We start from the raw sequence: 15,932 nt of genomic DNA on the forward strand, positions 1-15,932 counted from the left end.
TAAAACTACTGCTAGAGGACAAGAATCCCAAGACTACATTAAATGTAGCTAAATTCTGTGCGTCTGCAATCAATCGCAGGAAGCAAGTGGTATCCCATAATGTTCAAATCCCTAAATGTTAATTACAGGGGACACGCTAACAATTAATTTTAATTTTTATATTTAAAGCCTTGTTATATTCATATTGTCCCTTGTATTTCTGATCTATTTTTATGATCTGTGATATTGTGTGTGTTGATGCTGGTCTGTGACTGTATTAATAAATTCAGTTACAGATAGGTAGCCGTGTTGGTCTGCCATAGTCAAAACAAAAAAAATTCCTTCCAGTAGCACCTTAAAAGACCAACTAAGTCAGTTCTTGGTATGAGCTTTCGTGTGCATGCACACTTCTTCAGATACACTGAAGAAGTATCTGAAGAAGTATCTGAAGAAGTGTGCATGCACACGAAAGCTCATACCAAGAACTGACTTAGTTGGTCTTTAAGGTGCTACTGGAAGGAATTTTTTTTGTTTTAATAAATTCATTCATTCATACGCTGAAATGGCAAAAAACCCCAAAAACCTACAGGAAGAATTAGAAACCAGGAAGAGGCGCAATTTAATAGAGAACAGGGGATGGTTATAATGTACAGTATTTGGGAAATGATTGCAAACAATCACATTCATCGGTAGGCTTGATAGAAAGCCTGTTGTAAAAATTCGGATTGTCGAAGGATTTATAAGAATGGAGAAGGAGATGCAGAGGGAAAAGCATCATATGAGGATCCCCCAAAGCGGGGAGGGGGGGGGACGGGACTTTATGTCTCTCTTGCGTTTTCTGTTTTGTTCTTTCAGTTATTGCGTGTGAAATGGAAAATGCCAAAAACAAACTATACAGGCTGCAGCTATTGCATTGGAAAAGACAAGGGGGGCTTTATGGCGAGGCAGATTGGCGAGGGCCACAGGGATCCTAAGGCTAAGATTTCTTTATTTTTTATTTGTTTTTATTTATTTATTTATTTATTTATTTATTTATAATTTTTATTTTTTTATTTTTTTGAAGATTGTAATGTGGCCACCGCTGCCTTAGCCTTCACCCAGGTACCCTCACCAATAATATCCTTTTTAACTACATATACAAATCTCCTTTCCAACAATATTATTATTATTATTATTATTATTATTATTATTATTATTATTTTAAAAAACTTTTTATTCATTTTTTTAAAAACTCTTTTTTTAAAGAAAGAAAACACCTCCTGCGTTCCCATTTTTATCATCAGCATTTTTTATTTTGTTTTCTAGATTTCAACAACATAACATGCTCATTTTTTCTAGTCGCTACTTTTCCCATCCCCTTTATTTGAAAAACAAATAAATATTATTTTTAAAGGAACCCGCTATGGATATTATTTTTTAAATGAGTTGCTAATTTAGAAATAGTCCTCTAAATTTAAAGGAAGTAAGAAAAGAAAATCCCCTATAGAGAGAGAGGAAATTTTACGACATTTGGGTCTTTTGTAAGTTTAGAGAGCAGGTGAGCAAGGGGCGAAGGGTCATGAGAGAGGCGTATAAACGTTAAGAATGGGGTGCAGACAAAGTGGGTTTTCCCTCCCTCTCATAATTCTAGAACCCAGAGAAATGCAATGGAGCTGAATGTTGGAACATTCAGCGGAGACGAAAGAATGCAGCACGTAGTTAAAACTACGGAACTCCCTCCCACTTGAGGCAGCAACCGAAGGCCACCAACGTGGGTAACTTGTAAGAGGATTGGACAAAGGCTGTCCACGGCTACTCCTAGCCACAATGACCATGGAGCCACATGTTGAAATTCCTGCATTGCAAAGGGTTGGACTAGATGACCCTTGGGTCCCTTCCAACTCCACCATTCTCTGGTTCTTTGACTAGAGGGGTCCCCTTCGGCCAGATCCAGCAGCCAGGCTCTTCTAATGCTCTTGGATTGAACCTGGGACCTTCTGCAGGGATGGGTTTTGTTCCCGCCTGCACCATGTCAGTGGTGGGGAGGGCCAGAGGACCCTGGGGGGAGCTAGGACCCTCGTACCTACAGGACCGCCTCTCCTGGTATGCCCCACGGAGGACTTTAAGGTCCATAAATAGCAACACCCTAGAGGTCCCAGCATCTTAAAAAGCAGACATTGCCTAGCCAACAAAGGTCCGTATAGTTAAAGCCATGGTTTTCCCAGTAGTAATGTATGGAAGTGAGAGCTGGATCATAAAGAAGGCTGATCGCCGAAGAATGGATGCTTTTGAATTCTGGTGCTGGAGGAGACTCTTGAGTGTCCCATGGACTGCAAGAAGATCAAACCTATCCATTCTTAAGGAAATCAGCCCTGAGTGCTCACTGGAAGGACAGATCCTGAAGCTGAGGCTCCAAGACTTTGGCCACCTCATGAGAAGAGAGGACTCCCTGGAAAAGACCCGGATGTTGGGAAAGATGGAGGGCACAAGGAGAAGAGGACGACAGAGAACGAGATGGTTGGACAGTGTTCGTGAAGCTATCAGCATGAGCTTGACCAAACTGCGGGAGGCAGTGGGAGACAGGAGTGCCTGGCATGCTCTGGTCCAGGGGGTCACGAAGAGTCGGACACGACTAAACGACTAAACAACAACAGAGAGGTCCTAGGCCCTAAGGAAGTCAGATTAGCCTCAACCAGAGCCAGGGCCTTTTCAACACTGGCTCCGGCCTGCTGGAAAGCTCTGCCTCATGAGACCAGGGCCCTGCAGGATCTGATTTATTTCCGCAGGGCCTCTAAGACAGAGCTGTTCCACCTGGCCTTTGGCTTGGAGCCAATTTGATTCCCTCCCTCTCTTTCTTTTTTCCTTTCTCCTTCTGTGTTGGAACTCCTCTTTGGGGACTTCCCTGGCTTTTTTCTGGCCCATGGAGGACCAGTCTGGATAGTTAGCCTTGGTGAAAACTTTTTATCCCCAAAAAAGTTTTTGATTGCATTTCTGCTGAAATGAGGCTGCATTTTAATGTTTTGATGTTGTATTTTAATATTGTTTTTTAAGCTGTATTTCAATCGTTTTTATACCTGAGCCCGGTCTTGGCTGGGGAGGGTGGGGTATAAATAATAATAATAATAATAATAATAATAATAATAATAATAATAATAATTACAAAAGCAAATTTTACCTTTGTGCAGCAGGCTTGTTTCTGCATACAGCCTCCGCTCTCTCCTCTGCCTCCTCTGTCATGTGGCCCTTAAGCTGAAGAAAGTGTTGGAACTCTTGCCATTAACTTACATAATTTCATAAATCGACATCACGTGTCTCCCTGCCTGAGCTCATGGAGTATTCAGTGAAGCTGAATACTCAAGGATTCGGTCCAGACAAAAGAACAAACTTCGTGCAGTTAAACTGTGGAACTCACTTCCACAGGAGCCACTGATTAACACCAATGTGTGGAACAGTTGTAACAGAGCACTGGGCAAATTGGGGGAGGAGATTAAGGCTATCAGTGGCTATTGCCCAAGATGGCTAAACTCGGCTTCTCTGGTCAGAGACAGGGGGTTGGACTGGATGATCTCTGGCGTCCCCTCAAGTCCATGATTCTATAACTGCCGGTTGTTAGGAATCACAGGTGGGCAGAGTGCCGTTGCCCTCAGTTCCGGCTTGTAACTTCCCACATGCATGTTTGACTTTTTACTGTGCTTGAGGCACCCAGTCAGATGGATGCCTAATAATAATAATAATAATAATAATAATAATAATAATAATATCACTAATCTAATCCAGCCAGGCTCTTCTCGTGTTCTTATGGATGTTTACAGACAAATAAATAAATTAAAAACAAAGCAAAAATGCACGATCTTCCTGATCCACTTAATCTCGGCAGCTGAGCAAAAAACGGAGAGATAGGCTTCTTCTTTTTTTAAAAAAAGAAACTTTTTATTGCACTTATCTACCATGTTTTTATATTCACAGCATTCCGTGAAGTTCACAGCCTCAACAGGGCATTCAGAAGAATGAACCAAGCGAATAATAATAATTTAGAAAGACACACAACATCTGGAACGGCAAAGGGTCCCCCACACCTGACCTAACAGATCTACATATATTAGTCATTCTTGCCAATTAACTGAAACCTCTACCGAGTCAGACCACTAGTCCACCTAGTTCAGTACTGTCAACACTGACTGGTAGCAGCTCTCTGAGGTTATAGACAAGAGAAGAAGAGTTTGGATTTGATATCACTACCGGAAGGAGTCTCAAAGCGGCTAACATTCTCCTTTCCCTTCCTCCCCCACAACAAACACTCTGTGGGGTGAGTGGGGCTGAGAGACTTCAGAGAAGTGTGACTGGCCCAGGGTCACCCAGCAACTGCATGTGGAGGAGTGGAGACGCGAAGCCAGTTCACCAGATTACGAGTCTACCACTCTTAACCACTACACCACACTGGCTTTTTCCAAGTCGGTAGAGGATGAGACTCCTTAATCTCAGGGTCCTGGGTTCGAGCCCCACATTTGGGGGTTGGACTAGATGACCCTCGGGATCCCTTTGAACTCTACAATTCTATGAAAAGGGGCTGCTTAGAGGTATGATCATCGTTTAAGTGTATAGTGTAGATGGGGCCCATAACTCCACTTTAAAGAGCCCTTTTAGGGTGCCCCAATTCCCCTCACAGAGCTGCAATACCCAGCGTGGTTTAAGAATCCATCCCTCTTCTCTGGGAACCCTGGGAGTTGTAGCTCAGCACCCTGAACAAACTACAGCTCCCAGGATGCTTTGGGGGAAGCCATGATCTTTTCATAAGATCATGGTATGCCCCACGGAGGACCTTAAAGTCCTTCACAAGGGGGCTTGTGAAGAAGGCGCAGCAGAGACTGTACTTTTTGAGAATCCTAAGGAAAAACCATCTTCCGCAGAAACTGCTGCTTGCCTTCTATCACTGTGCCATCGAGAGCGTGCTCACTTATGGCTTATGTGTGTGGTACGGAAGCTGTACTACCCAGGACAGGCTGGGGTTGTGCAGAGTTGTGAAGGCAGCAGAGAGCATTGTTGGCTGCCCACTCTCCACCTTAGAGCAGATTTATGCCACAAGGTGCCATAGGAAGGCACTGGACATAGTAAAAGATCCATCGCATCCTGGTCACTGTCTCTTCGAGCTCCTGCCGTCGGGACGGAGATACAGGACGATGAAGACAAGAACGAGCCGTCTCAAGAACAGCTTCTTCTCCAGAGCGATCTCGGCCCTGAATGGGAAGCCTGGACTTTGAAAGTCATCTAATCTTCCTTGCTGTATTATACTGTATTGTTTTAATTAGTGTTTTTATAGTTGTTCTGATTTTGTGTGGAGTGCCCTACCTGGGTGGATGGAGCAGCCAAGTAATTTCGTTGTCCCCAAGAGGGGGCAATGACAATAAAGATATTATTATTATTATTATTATTATTATTATTATTATTATTATTATTATTATTATTTATAGCAACACCCTAGTGGTCCTGGGCCCTAAGGAAGTTAGATTAGCCTCAACCAGAGCCGGGGCCTTCTCAGCACTGGCTCCAGCCTGGTGGAACGCTCTTTCTCATGAGACCAGGGCCCTGCGGGATCTGATTTCTTTCCGCAGGGCCTGTAAGACAGAGTTATTCCACCTGGACTTTGGCTTGAAATCAGTTTGATTCCCTCCCCCTCTTTCTTTTTCCTTTCTCCTCCTATGAAGAGATTGCACCCTAATGTTTTAATGTTGTATCTTAATCTTTCAAATTGTATTTTAATCAAGTTGTTTTTATTATTGGTTGTTTGCCGCCCTGAGCCCGGTCTTGGCTGGGGAGGGCGGGGTATAAATAAGAAATTATTATTATTATTATTATTATTATTATTGGATGCTGCTTTAACTGTACGGGGCAAACGAGGCCTCAGAGTTCCCATATGGGGATCAAACCTGCAACCTCTGTGTTATCAGCACCACACTCTAACCAACTGAGCTATCCAGGCAAGAACATAGGCAGCAGCCTTTTAGTCAGACCCTTGCTCCATATAGTTCAGTCCCTTTTAAGGAAACTGGCAATGGCTCTCCAGGATTTCAGGCAGGAAAACTCTCCTAGCCCTCCCTGAATTGAACTGGGAACCTTCTGCACGCAAGGCAGGTGTCCCACAGCCCATCCCACTTCTGTAGAGATATGGCCACTGGGTAAATTATTGCAGGCGGCCGCTAGGTTTTCAAGGCTTGGTGAATCGGTGCACACAAATATTCACAAAGCAGGTTGGTGCAATCATTTCAACGGCCAATACAGTGGTACCTCAGGTTACATATGCTTCAGGTTACATATGCTTCAGGTTACACACTCCGCTAACCCAGAAATAGTGCTTCAGGTTAAGAACTTTGCTTCAGGATAAGAACAGAAATCGGGCTCTGGTGGCGCAGCAGCAGCAGGAGGCCCCACTAGCTAAAGTGGTGCTTCAGGTTAAGAACAGTTTCAGGTTAAGAACGGACCTCCAGAACAAATTAAGTACTTAACCCGAGGTACCACTGTAATTCTCTTAAGAGTTTGTTCCGAAGACAGTCACGCGGCTTTGACAAACCTCCTATGTTTGTATTTTGCAATGGGGTCACCCTTCGCTCCTATAACGAAACACCTTTCAGTGAAGACATTTTAAAAACAAATAAATTGAAGGGATTCTCCTAACCCAGGAGGTTGCCTTGAGAGTAAATTCCTGTCCAGTAATTTTTTTAAAAACTGTGAGAATGATGTTGTTGGACTACAATTCCCATCATCCCCAGCCAGTTTCGCTGAAGGACATCATGGGAATTGTAGTCCAACAACATTTGAGGACCTAAGATTGAAGAACGCTTCTCTAGGGCAGGGAGTAGCAATGTGGTCCCCTCCAGAGGTTGTTAAGTTAGAACTCCAATCCTTTTTTCACTTTGAGCCGTGCTAGCCAAGGCTGATGGAAGATGAAATCCAGCCTCTGGAGGGGCCCACGGTGGCTACCCCATGGGTAGGCAAACTAAGGCCCAGGGGCTGGATCCGGCCCAATCGCCTTCTAAATCTGGCTCACGGACAGTCCGGGAATCAGCGTGTTTTTACATGAGTAGAATGTGTGCTTTTATTTAAAATGCATCTCTGGGTTATTTGTGGGGCCTGCCTGGTGTTTTTACAGGAGTAGAATGTGTGCTTTTATTTAAAATGCATCTCTGGGTTATTTGTTGGGCATAGGAATTCATTCATCCCCCACCCCAAAAAATATAGTCCAACCCCCCACAAGGTCTGAGGGACAGTGGACCAGCCCCCTGCTGAAAAAGTTTGCTGACCCCTGGGCTACTCCATTCTATAGAGCTGATCAGGCCGCCGGTAGGGTTGCCATATGTCCTCTTTTTCTAGGACACGCCCTCTATTTCATGTTGAGAGTTATCATCCAGAGTGAAAAGTTGACAAATGTGTCCTCTTTTTCTCTCTTCAGAATATGGCAACTCTAGGTCCCATATGTGAATATTGTGAAAAATCAGAGAACTGAATTCAAATTTAATCCCTCCTGCAAGCGCGCGCGCACACACACACACACACACTCTCTAAAAATGCCTAGGATTTCCTTGCAGCATGTATTTTCTGATGTGCAATAAGGTTTGAGCGCAGCCTGAAGCTTTTCCCACATTCCGAACATTCGTACGGTTTTTCTCCGGTGTGGATTCTCAGGTGTCCCGTAAGGAGTGTGCTGACACCAAAGGTTTTCCCGCATTCGGGACATTTGTATGGCTTCTCTCCCGTGTGGACTCGCTGGTGCCTGCTGAGCTGCTGGCTCACGGTGAAGCTTTTCCCGCACTCCAGGCATTTGTACGGCTTTTCCCCCGTGTGGACTCTCCGGTGAGTAATAATCTGGGAACTGTTGCAGAAGCGCTTGCCGCAGTCGGGACACTGGTACGGTTTCTCCCCCGTGTGCGATATTTCGTGCCGGATCAGGTCTGAGCTGACGCTGAAGCTTTTCCCGCAGTCTGAGCATTTGAACGGCCGGTCTCCCGTGTGGATTCTCTGGTGGTTTTTAAGGTGCGAGCTTTGGCGGAACGCCTGCCCGCACTCGATGCATTTGTACGGTTTCTCCCCCGAGTGAGTCCTCTTGTGCTTAATGAGCTGCGAGCTCACGCTGAAGCTTTTCCCGCACTGCTGGCACTCGTACGGCTTCTGCCCGTTGTGAGTCCTTTCGTGGGCTATCAGGTTCGACTTCAATGTGAAGGATTTCCCGCAGTCAGGACACTCGTACGGCTTCTCTCCGGTGTGGATTCTCTGATGTGCGATCAGGCCGGTGCTGCGGCTGAAGCTCTTCCCACAGACGCCACAAGTCCTTTGCTTCTTGCCTTTGGGAGGGATCTGCTGGTTTGTGGACTCAGCAAAATCCCCAGGGTTTCTCTCAGGAGCATTCACACTGTCTTCCGAGTGGCTTCCCATCTTTGCCTCTGAATAAGGCAGGCAAGCTGTTTTGTTATCCTGACATTGCAAATGAGGGTCTACTTGGGTTGGCCTTTCCCGCTGTGGATTACCCTCCTGCTGATTCAGCCAGCTGTCACCTAAAGGAGAGGAAAGCAACAATAATCTAGAGGAATGGTTTGCAGTGAATTGGTAGGGAGTGGTTTAATGTGGGTTTAGTATAGCTTGATCATACGAGCTTGCTTTGAATTGCTGTTTTACGTTGTAGCTGAGATTACAATTGTTGCACATAAACTTGGTTCTTAGTAAGTGGCAAAAGGAAGCTGTACAGTGGTACCTCTGGTTACGTACTTAATTTGTTCTGGAGGTCCGTTCTTAACCTGAAACTGTTCTTAACCTGAAGCACCACTTTAGCTAATGGGGCCTCCTGCCGCCGCCGCATGATTTCTGTTCTTATCCTGAAGCAAAGTACTTAAACCGAGGTACTATTTCTGGGTTAGTGGAGTCTGTAACCTGACGCATATGTAACCCGAGGTACCACTGTATTGGTCCATAAGAGAGGGGGGCAAAACCAAAATTTATAGCGGGGGTTGAGGAAATACTTTTATCACAAGGGTGGGGTAAGTTTTGCAGTCCAGGGCCCACATTTCTTTAAGGGCTTCCTTCTGGGGCCTACAATTCCCATTTCCCTGTGGCGAGGGATTGATCGGTGAACTACTCTGGGAATTATACAAGATTTCTCCCTATCTTCCTCTCTGCTGAGTTCCACAAGGGGCAAAACTGAGACCACATTCACACCATAGTTTTAAAGTAAAAAGGTAAAAAAAAGGAAAAGGACCCCTAGACGGTTAAGTCCAGTCAAAGGGGACTTATGGGGTTGTAGCGCTCATCTCGCTTTCAGGCCGAGGGAGCCGGTGTTTGTCCACAGACAGCTTTCCGGGTCATGTGGCCAGCATGACTAAACTGCTTCTCCTTCCCGCTGGAGTGGTAACTATTAATCTACTTGCACTAGCATGCTTTCGAACTTCTAGGTTGGCAGGAGCTGGGACAGAGCAATGGGAGCTCACTCCATCTCGGGGATTCGAACCGCCAACCTTCTGATCGGCAAGCCCAAGAGGCTCAGTGGTTTAGACCACAGTGCCTCCCCCCCCCCCACCAATAGCATTTTAAGCAGACATGGCTTCCTCCAAAGAATTATGGGAGCTGGAGTTTGTTGTGGTTGTGCTGAATGTTCTAGGGGAGCCCTATTCCCCTCCCAGAGCTACAGTTCCCAGAGTTCCCTGTGAGAAGGGATTGATAGTTATACCACTCTGGGAACTGTAGCTCTGAGAGGGGAATAGGTGCTTCCTAGCAACTGTCGGTACCATTAACAAACCACAGCTCCCAGAATTCTTTGCAGGGGGGGGAAGCCATGACAGTTTAAAGAGGTATCACAGTGCTTAAAATGTATTGCCTAGCTCCTTTTAAGCACTGACTGCAATAGGATAAACCGAAGGCAAATCTTAAAAAATTAGAACAGCCTTTACCAAAGGTGTCATGGGCTTGGAAGATGCTCAAATTCAGGACACAAGGGAGAAACGTGGTAAGAGGAAGGCACGCTTGGCAAACCCTCACCGTGATCAACTCCCGCCTGGAAACCTCTGTCCCCACTGTGGAAGGATGTGTGGATCTAGAATTGGCTTCCACAGTCACTTACGGACTCACTGTTAAGACTGTGTTCATGGAAGACAATCTTACTCGGCTACGAGGGATCCCCAAAAGAGAATAGGACATTTCTTTCAAGCCCCAGTTCAGTTGTCGGGGTTGACCCTGCAGCCTCCGGAGAAAGCGTTTGTAGGTTTGTGCGCCCACAGACATCAGCTGGGCACCTCCTGTTCTAGGGACAGGGAAGATCAGAGCTGAGGTTTAAGAACCCGGGACAGGAAGAAGCCTGTACTCCAGGCAACCAAGGACTTCCATCTTACCTGAAGAGGACCCACCTCTGCCACCCTCTTCTTTGACTTCCACACACAGCAGCTTCTCTCTGGCTTCGGAAAGAGCTGCAGGATTCATAGGCACTACCTGAACAACCAGGAGAACACAACCCTGTCAAGGCAGCTGGAAAAAGGCAACAGGGTAGGATGGAAAAGTACTGGGCAAAGGGGCAGGGGGTGCCGGAAAGAAGGGCGGACCTTTGGTCCTCCAATGAGCTACTGAAAAGGAGGGTGCATCTAGTCCATCGTTCTCTTCCCACAGTGATCCATCAGATACGTCTCTGGAAATCGACAAACATCAATGCGTTGTTTTGAGAATCCCACAAAGAACAACACATTGGGAATCCAGCAGGTGACAATGCGGTATTATCACAGAATCCGAATGCCGCCAGGGTCGGCTTAGAAATAAATGCTCTCGTACAGTGGTGCCTCGCAAGACGAAATTAATTCGTTCTGCGAGTTTTGTCGTCTTGAGATTTTTTTCGTCTTGCGAAGCACGTTGTCGGGAAAGTTTTGGAAAAGCTTCAGAAATCACCAAAGTCTTTAAAAACCTCAAAAAAGGCTACCACACCGCGTTCTATGAGTTGCTCCTCGAAGTCAAGTCGCAACTGTATTAACGGTGTTAAGAAAAAGGAAACAAACTTGCAAGACATTTTCGTCTTGCGACGCAAGCCCATAGGGAAATTCGTCTTGCGAAGCAACTCAAAAAACCAAAAACCATTTCGTCTGGCGAGTTTTTTGTCTTGCGAGGCATTCGTCTTGCGAGGTACCACTGTATCTGACTCCCAGTAAGTTAGCAAAAATATATAAGACAGGTACAAATATCTGCTGGAAAAGGAAAGAAAAATAAGGCACCTTCTGTCATATGTGGTGGTCTTGTAAGGTAATAAAAGCATTCGGGGGAATGATATATAATGAGATGAAAATAATGCTCAAATTAACTTTTGTAAAAAAAGAACCAAAACTTTAATAAAGAATGGGGAAAATTTATAATTTACCTTGGAGACCACTATCAGCCGATAAAAACATTAGCAATACAACTTGCAATGCAGCAAGTATTTATGGAAACCATGGAGTAAGATAAAATATGGACTACTGAAAAATATGCAGTAGAAAAAGTTAACAATAGGACCCAGGGAAGGGAAGGTGGAAGTCCAGAGATTCGAATGAATTTTTAACTATGGATATGTACAGTTGGTTGTATAGTTGTATAGTTGTATATGTACAGTGTTCTCAAAGCTACCAGCATGAGTTTGACCAAACTGTGGGAGACAGTGAGAGACAGGAGAGCCTGGCGTGCTCTGGACCATGGGGTCACGAAGAGTCGGACACGACTAAACAACAACAAATTTATAGTTGGATTGTTATATTTTTATACTTGTAAAATCAAATAAAAATTATTTCAAAAAAGAAAAGAAAAGAGAGAAATGCCCTCACCTCTTTCTCACCCGCTTGCTGCCTCCTCAGGAAACCTTCTGCCAGGGCCACCGCCTGGGCGCAGGTCTCCGGCCTGCCTTCCCTGACCGAGCTCTGCACCTCCGAGGGCAGGACAGCCAGGAACTGCTCCAGAGTCACCAGCTCCAGGATCTGCTCCTTGGTGTGCCTCTCTGGCTTCAGCCACCGGTGGCAAAGGAACCACAGCTGGCTGCAAACCTCCCGGGGCCCCTTGGCTTCCAAGTAGGGGAACCGTCGGAAGTTCAGCCGCTGTGCCTCCAGGGCGATGGTGTCCCTTTCCCAGGGCTCCTCCTTGCCTTGCCCAGAATCCAAGCCCATGTAGACCTCTTCAGATGCTCTGCTAAGACCTGTCAGGAGGCTGTTTGCGCCGTCTCTTTCAGGGCTGCCACTGTTGTAGTGTGTTCTTTCTGCGGACAGAGGACACGGCATGGGGTCTTCCGGAGGGGCAAGTTCTGGCAAGTGTGGGCCGCTCCATCCCATGTTTGGCGACTGCCTGGCTTTTGGGAACGGCTCCACAACCTCCCGCTGGACCCTTCCAGGCCCCTTATGCAATTTGGGTCCTGCCCCGCCCTGCCTCTTTGCTTGTGTTCCCCGACCTGCGCCCCGATTCAGCAAAGCTTGAATTTCACTCCGGTTCATCTCTCGTTCCGTCTCTCGCGCAGAAATGCAACAGCTGCGCCTCACTCCCCTCAGCTCCTAAACCGTGTCTTCAGTCGCCTGCTTCGTTCGGTTCAGACACTCAGTCTGGTGCGAGGTAAGAAGCTCCATTGGCAACGACCCTGTCCTGAATCCAAAAGACGGAAGATTATTCCTGCGGAATTTTTTTTTTTAAGAGCTCTGTTACATTAGGAACATAGAAAGTCATGCCATCAGTCTAACTACCTCAGTACTGTTTGCACAAACTGGCAGTAGTTCTCTTGGATTTTTTCCCTTTTCTCCCCAATTTTTTTAGTTTTTATTTTACATACAGTGGTACTTTGGGTTAAATACGCTTCAGGTTACATACGCTTCAGGTTACAGACTCCGCTAACCCAGAAATAGTGCTTCAGGATAAGAACTTTGCTTCAGGATGGGAACAGAAATCGTGCTCCGGCGGCACGGTGGCAGCAGGAGGCCCCATTAGCTAAAGTGGTGCTTCAGGTTAAGAACAGTTTCAGGTTAAGAACAGACCTCCGGAACGAATTAAGCACTTAAGCAGAGGTACCACTGTATTAAGAATTACAATCATACCACAACACATTCCAAAACTACAAGATTCTTACGAATCTCTGGACTTCCCTCCTCCCCCTCTGTGGGTCTCATGGTTAAACCTTTTCTCCTGCATCTTTTATAATAATCCAGATTTTTATATCTCCATTGTTCTTGTTACATTACAAGTGTTATTGCAATCCCACTAACGATTTTAACCGTTTACAGTGGTCTCCAAGGCAAATTATAAATTCCCTCCATTCCTCATTACATTTTTCATCTTCCTTATTTCTGATCTTCCCAGTCATTTTAGCCATTTTGGCATAATCCATCAACTTGATCTGCTATTTCATCTCTGGGCTAGCAGTAGGATTTCTCTCAACCCTGCCTGGAGATGCTGGGAACTGAACCTGTGACCATCTGCATGCCAAGCAGATGTTCCGGCACTGAGCTGAAAAGGCTTAGCAGGTTCACGCAATTGCATTATAAGCACACATGCCAGACACCTCCTCAACGGTAGATAAAAGCGGTTCTGTTCTGCCACGATTCCGAAGCAATTCATATTTGTGTTGCTCAGTCTGCTTATGGTTTTGATTTGAGCTGCAGAGTTGGTTTCTCATGGCTCAATTAGTGAATTGTACCTTTCTTGCTATGTGGGTTTTATCTTGTATATTACAAGACGAGTGGAAGGGGATGGGAGAAGAGAGATGATGCTTTGTGTATTATCTGCCTTTCTTGGGGATCAAGAAATAGCAAAATTTTGTCCCTGCTGGGAAAAAGGGAAAGGTTAACAGCTCAGCAGAACACATGGTTTGCATGCAGAAGGCCTTCAGGTTCAACCCTCAGCATTTCCAGGTAATTATTATTATTATTATTATTATTATTATTATTATTAATACCCCGCCCTCCCCAGCCAAGGCTAGGCTCAGGACGGGCTAACAGGCAATAAAAAACAAGTTGAATGATTACAACTTAAAAACAACATTAAAATACAACATTAAAATATTGAAACATTAAAATATTAAATGTAGCCTCCTCGCAGGAGGAGGAGGGAAAAGAAAAAAGAAAGAGAGGGAGGGAATCAAATTGGCTCCAAGCCAAAGGCCAGGCGAACAACTCTGTCTTACAGGCCCTGCGGAAAGAAATCAGATCCTGCAGGGCCCTGGTCTCATGAGGCAGAGCGTTCCACCAGGCCGGAGCCAGTGTTGAAAAGGCCCTGGCTCTGGTTGAGGCCTAATCTAACTTCCTTAGGGCCCGGGACCTCTAGCGTCCTCCGCAGGGCATACCAGAGAGGCAGTCCCGGAGGTACGAGGGTCCTAGGCGTGAAGGGCTTTAAAGGTCAAAAGCAGCACCTTAAATCTGACCCTGTACTCCACCAGAAGCCAGTGCAGCTTGAAAAGCACTGGGTGAATATGCTCCCATGGCAGAGACCCCGTGAGGAGCCTGGCTGCAGCATTCTACACCCGCTGGAGTTTCTGGGACAGCTTCAAGGGCAGCCCCACGTAGAGTGAATTACAGTAGTCAAGCCTGGAGATGACCGTCGCATGGATCACTGTGGCCAGGTCGGGGCGGGAAAGGTAAGGGAATTATCTTTATTAAAGGTAATAATTTATTTGTACCCTGCCCATCTGGCTGGGTTTCCCCAGCCACTCTGGGCGGCTTCCACAAGACAAAAAAATACACTAAGATGTCATACATTAAAAACTTCCCTGTAGGACTAGAAAGGACTCTTGTCTGAAACTCTGGAGAGCTGCTGCCAGTCAGTGTGGACAATACTGAGCTAGGGAAACCAATGGTCTGACTTGGTATATGGAAACTGTACAGGGAAGTTTTTTTAAATTTTTAAATTATGTTTTATATATGTTATAAGCTGCCTAGAGTGGCTGGGGCAATCCAGTCAGATGGGTGGGGTATAAATAAAATAATAATAATAAAGCGCTTGGATGCTACTAGCCCAGAGATGGAAAGAAGACAAAGTCCCTACCAGAGAGGAGTGGCAAGCAAAGCTGACTGGAAAACTCAGGAACCAAGAGGACAAAAACTTTAAAAAGGAACGAGGGGAAATTGTAATTTATTTAGGAGACCACGGCAAGCAGATGAAAGCATGAGCAGGATTTTAATCTCACTTGCAGTGTAACAAATACCACGGATAGTATGGATTGATATAAAATATAGATTATGAAATAATATGCAGTTGTAAATGTTGACAATAGGACCCATGGAGGGGGGAAATCTCGAGATTCAGAGTAATCCCTATATACGGATATGCATTTGGATTGTTATAATTTTGTATCTGTAAAATCAAATAAAAATGATTTCAAAATATAGAATGATGATGGCGATGTTCCTGTATGGGTCAGTATAGAGAGACATGGGCTGCAGTGGGCAGAGAACCTGCTCTGCATGCAGCGTCAATCCCTAAGCAGGGCTGTCCTGAAGCCCCAGGGGGCTGCTGCCTGCCTGTGCAGACAATACGGGGCTGGATGGACCATCAGTCTGACTCCATACATGTCAAAACCCCCTCGCCGCTTCCAAACCCCCTCAATGCGTTTTCCTTGCCAATTCCTCTTGCCTCCTGGCTCGCCTCCCTCGTTGCCCCAAAACACAGCTTTGCACTCACCTCTTTGACCTTCTGCAGAAAGAAGCCAGGGTTTTGCAGCTGAGTTCCCTGGCAGGAAAAGGAGGGGACAGCATTGGCTGGCTGCTCCCTGGGCCTCTCTGCAAAACACAGCTCTATCCGTTTAACCCATTGGGGGCTGTGGGGCAGCTACCCAACAGAGAGGTGGCATGCAAGCAAACAGGCTGGAATAATACTACTACTACTACTACTAATAATAATAATGAATTTATTTATACGCCGCTCATGGCAGCTAACACCAGTAAAATTACAGTAAAAACATAATAGGAAAAAACACCAATTTTAAATACAGGTTAAAATGCAATTTAAAATGCAGC

General features: G+C 45.6%; 1 protein-coding gene across 6 annotated transcripts in view; it reads right to left on the reverse strand.

Annotated features, from left to right (window-relative positions):
* Positions 1-7,518: 7,518 nt before the first annotated feature.
* The window catches only part of LOC310837538 (uncharacterized protein), a 15,049-nt gene continuing 6,635 nt past the window's right edge, over positions 7,519-15,932 (reverse strand). The window contains exons 2-5 of one of the 6 annotated variants that reach the window (XM_083724262.1): positions 15,598-15,645; positions 11,772-12,573; positions 10,326-10,422; positions 7,519-8,501 (exon numbers count right to left, since the gene is read on the reverse strand). In XM_083724262.1, coding sequence (XP_083580388.1) covers positions 7,522-8,501; positions 10,326-10,422; positions 11,772-12,428 — 1,734 coding nt within the window. In that variant the 5' untranslated portion in view covers positions 12,429-12,573; positions 15,598-15,645 and the 3' untranslated portion in view covers positions 7,519-7,521. Of the gene's footprint in view, positions 8,502-10,325; positions 10,423-11,771; positions 12,574-13,618; positions 13,835-15,485; positions 15,548-15,597; positions 15,776-15,932 lie in introns of those variants that run through there. The other 5 variants (XM_083724266.1, XM_083724261.1, XM_083724264.1 and 2 more) reach the window with 5 other exon arrangements.

The sequence above is a fragment of the Podarcis gaigeae genome, assembly GCF_964106915.1.
Source record: "Podarcis gaigeae genome assembly, chromosome: 2".
NCBI classification, from domain to species: domain Eukaryota; kingdom Metazoa; phylum Chordata; class Lepidosauria; order Squamata; family Lacertidae; genus Podarcis; species Podarcis gaigeae.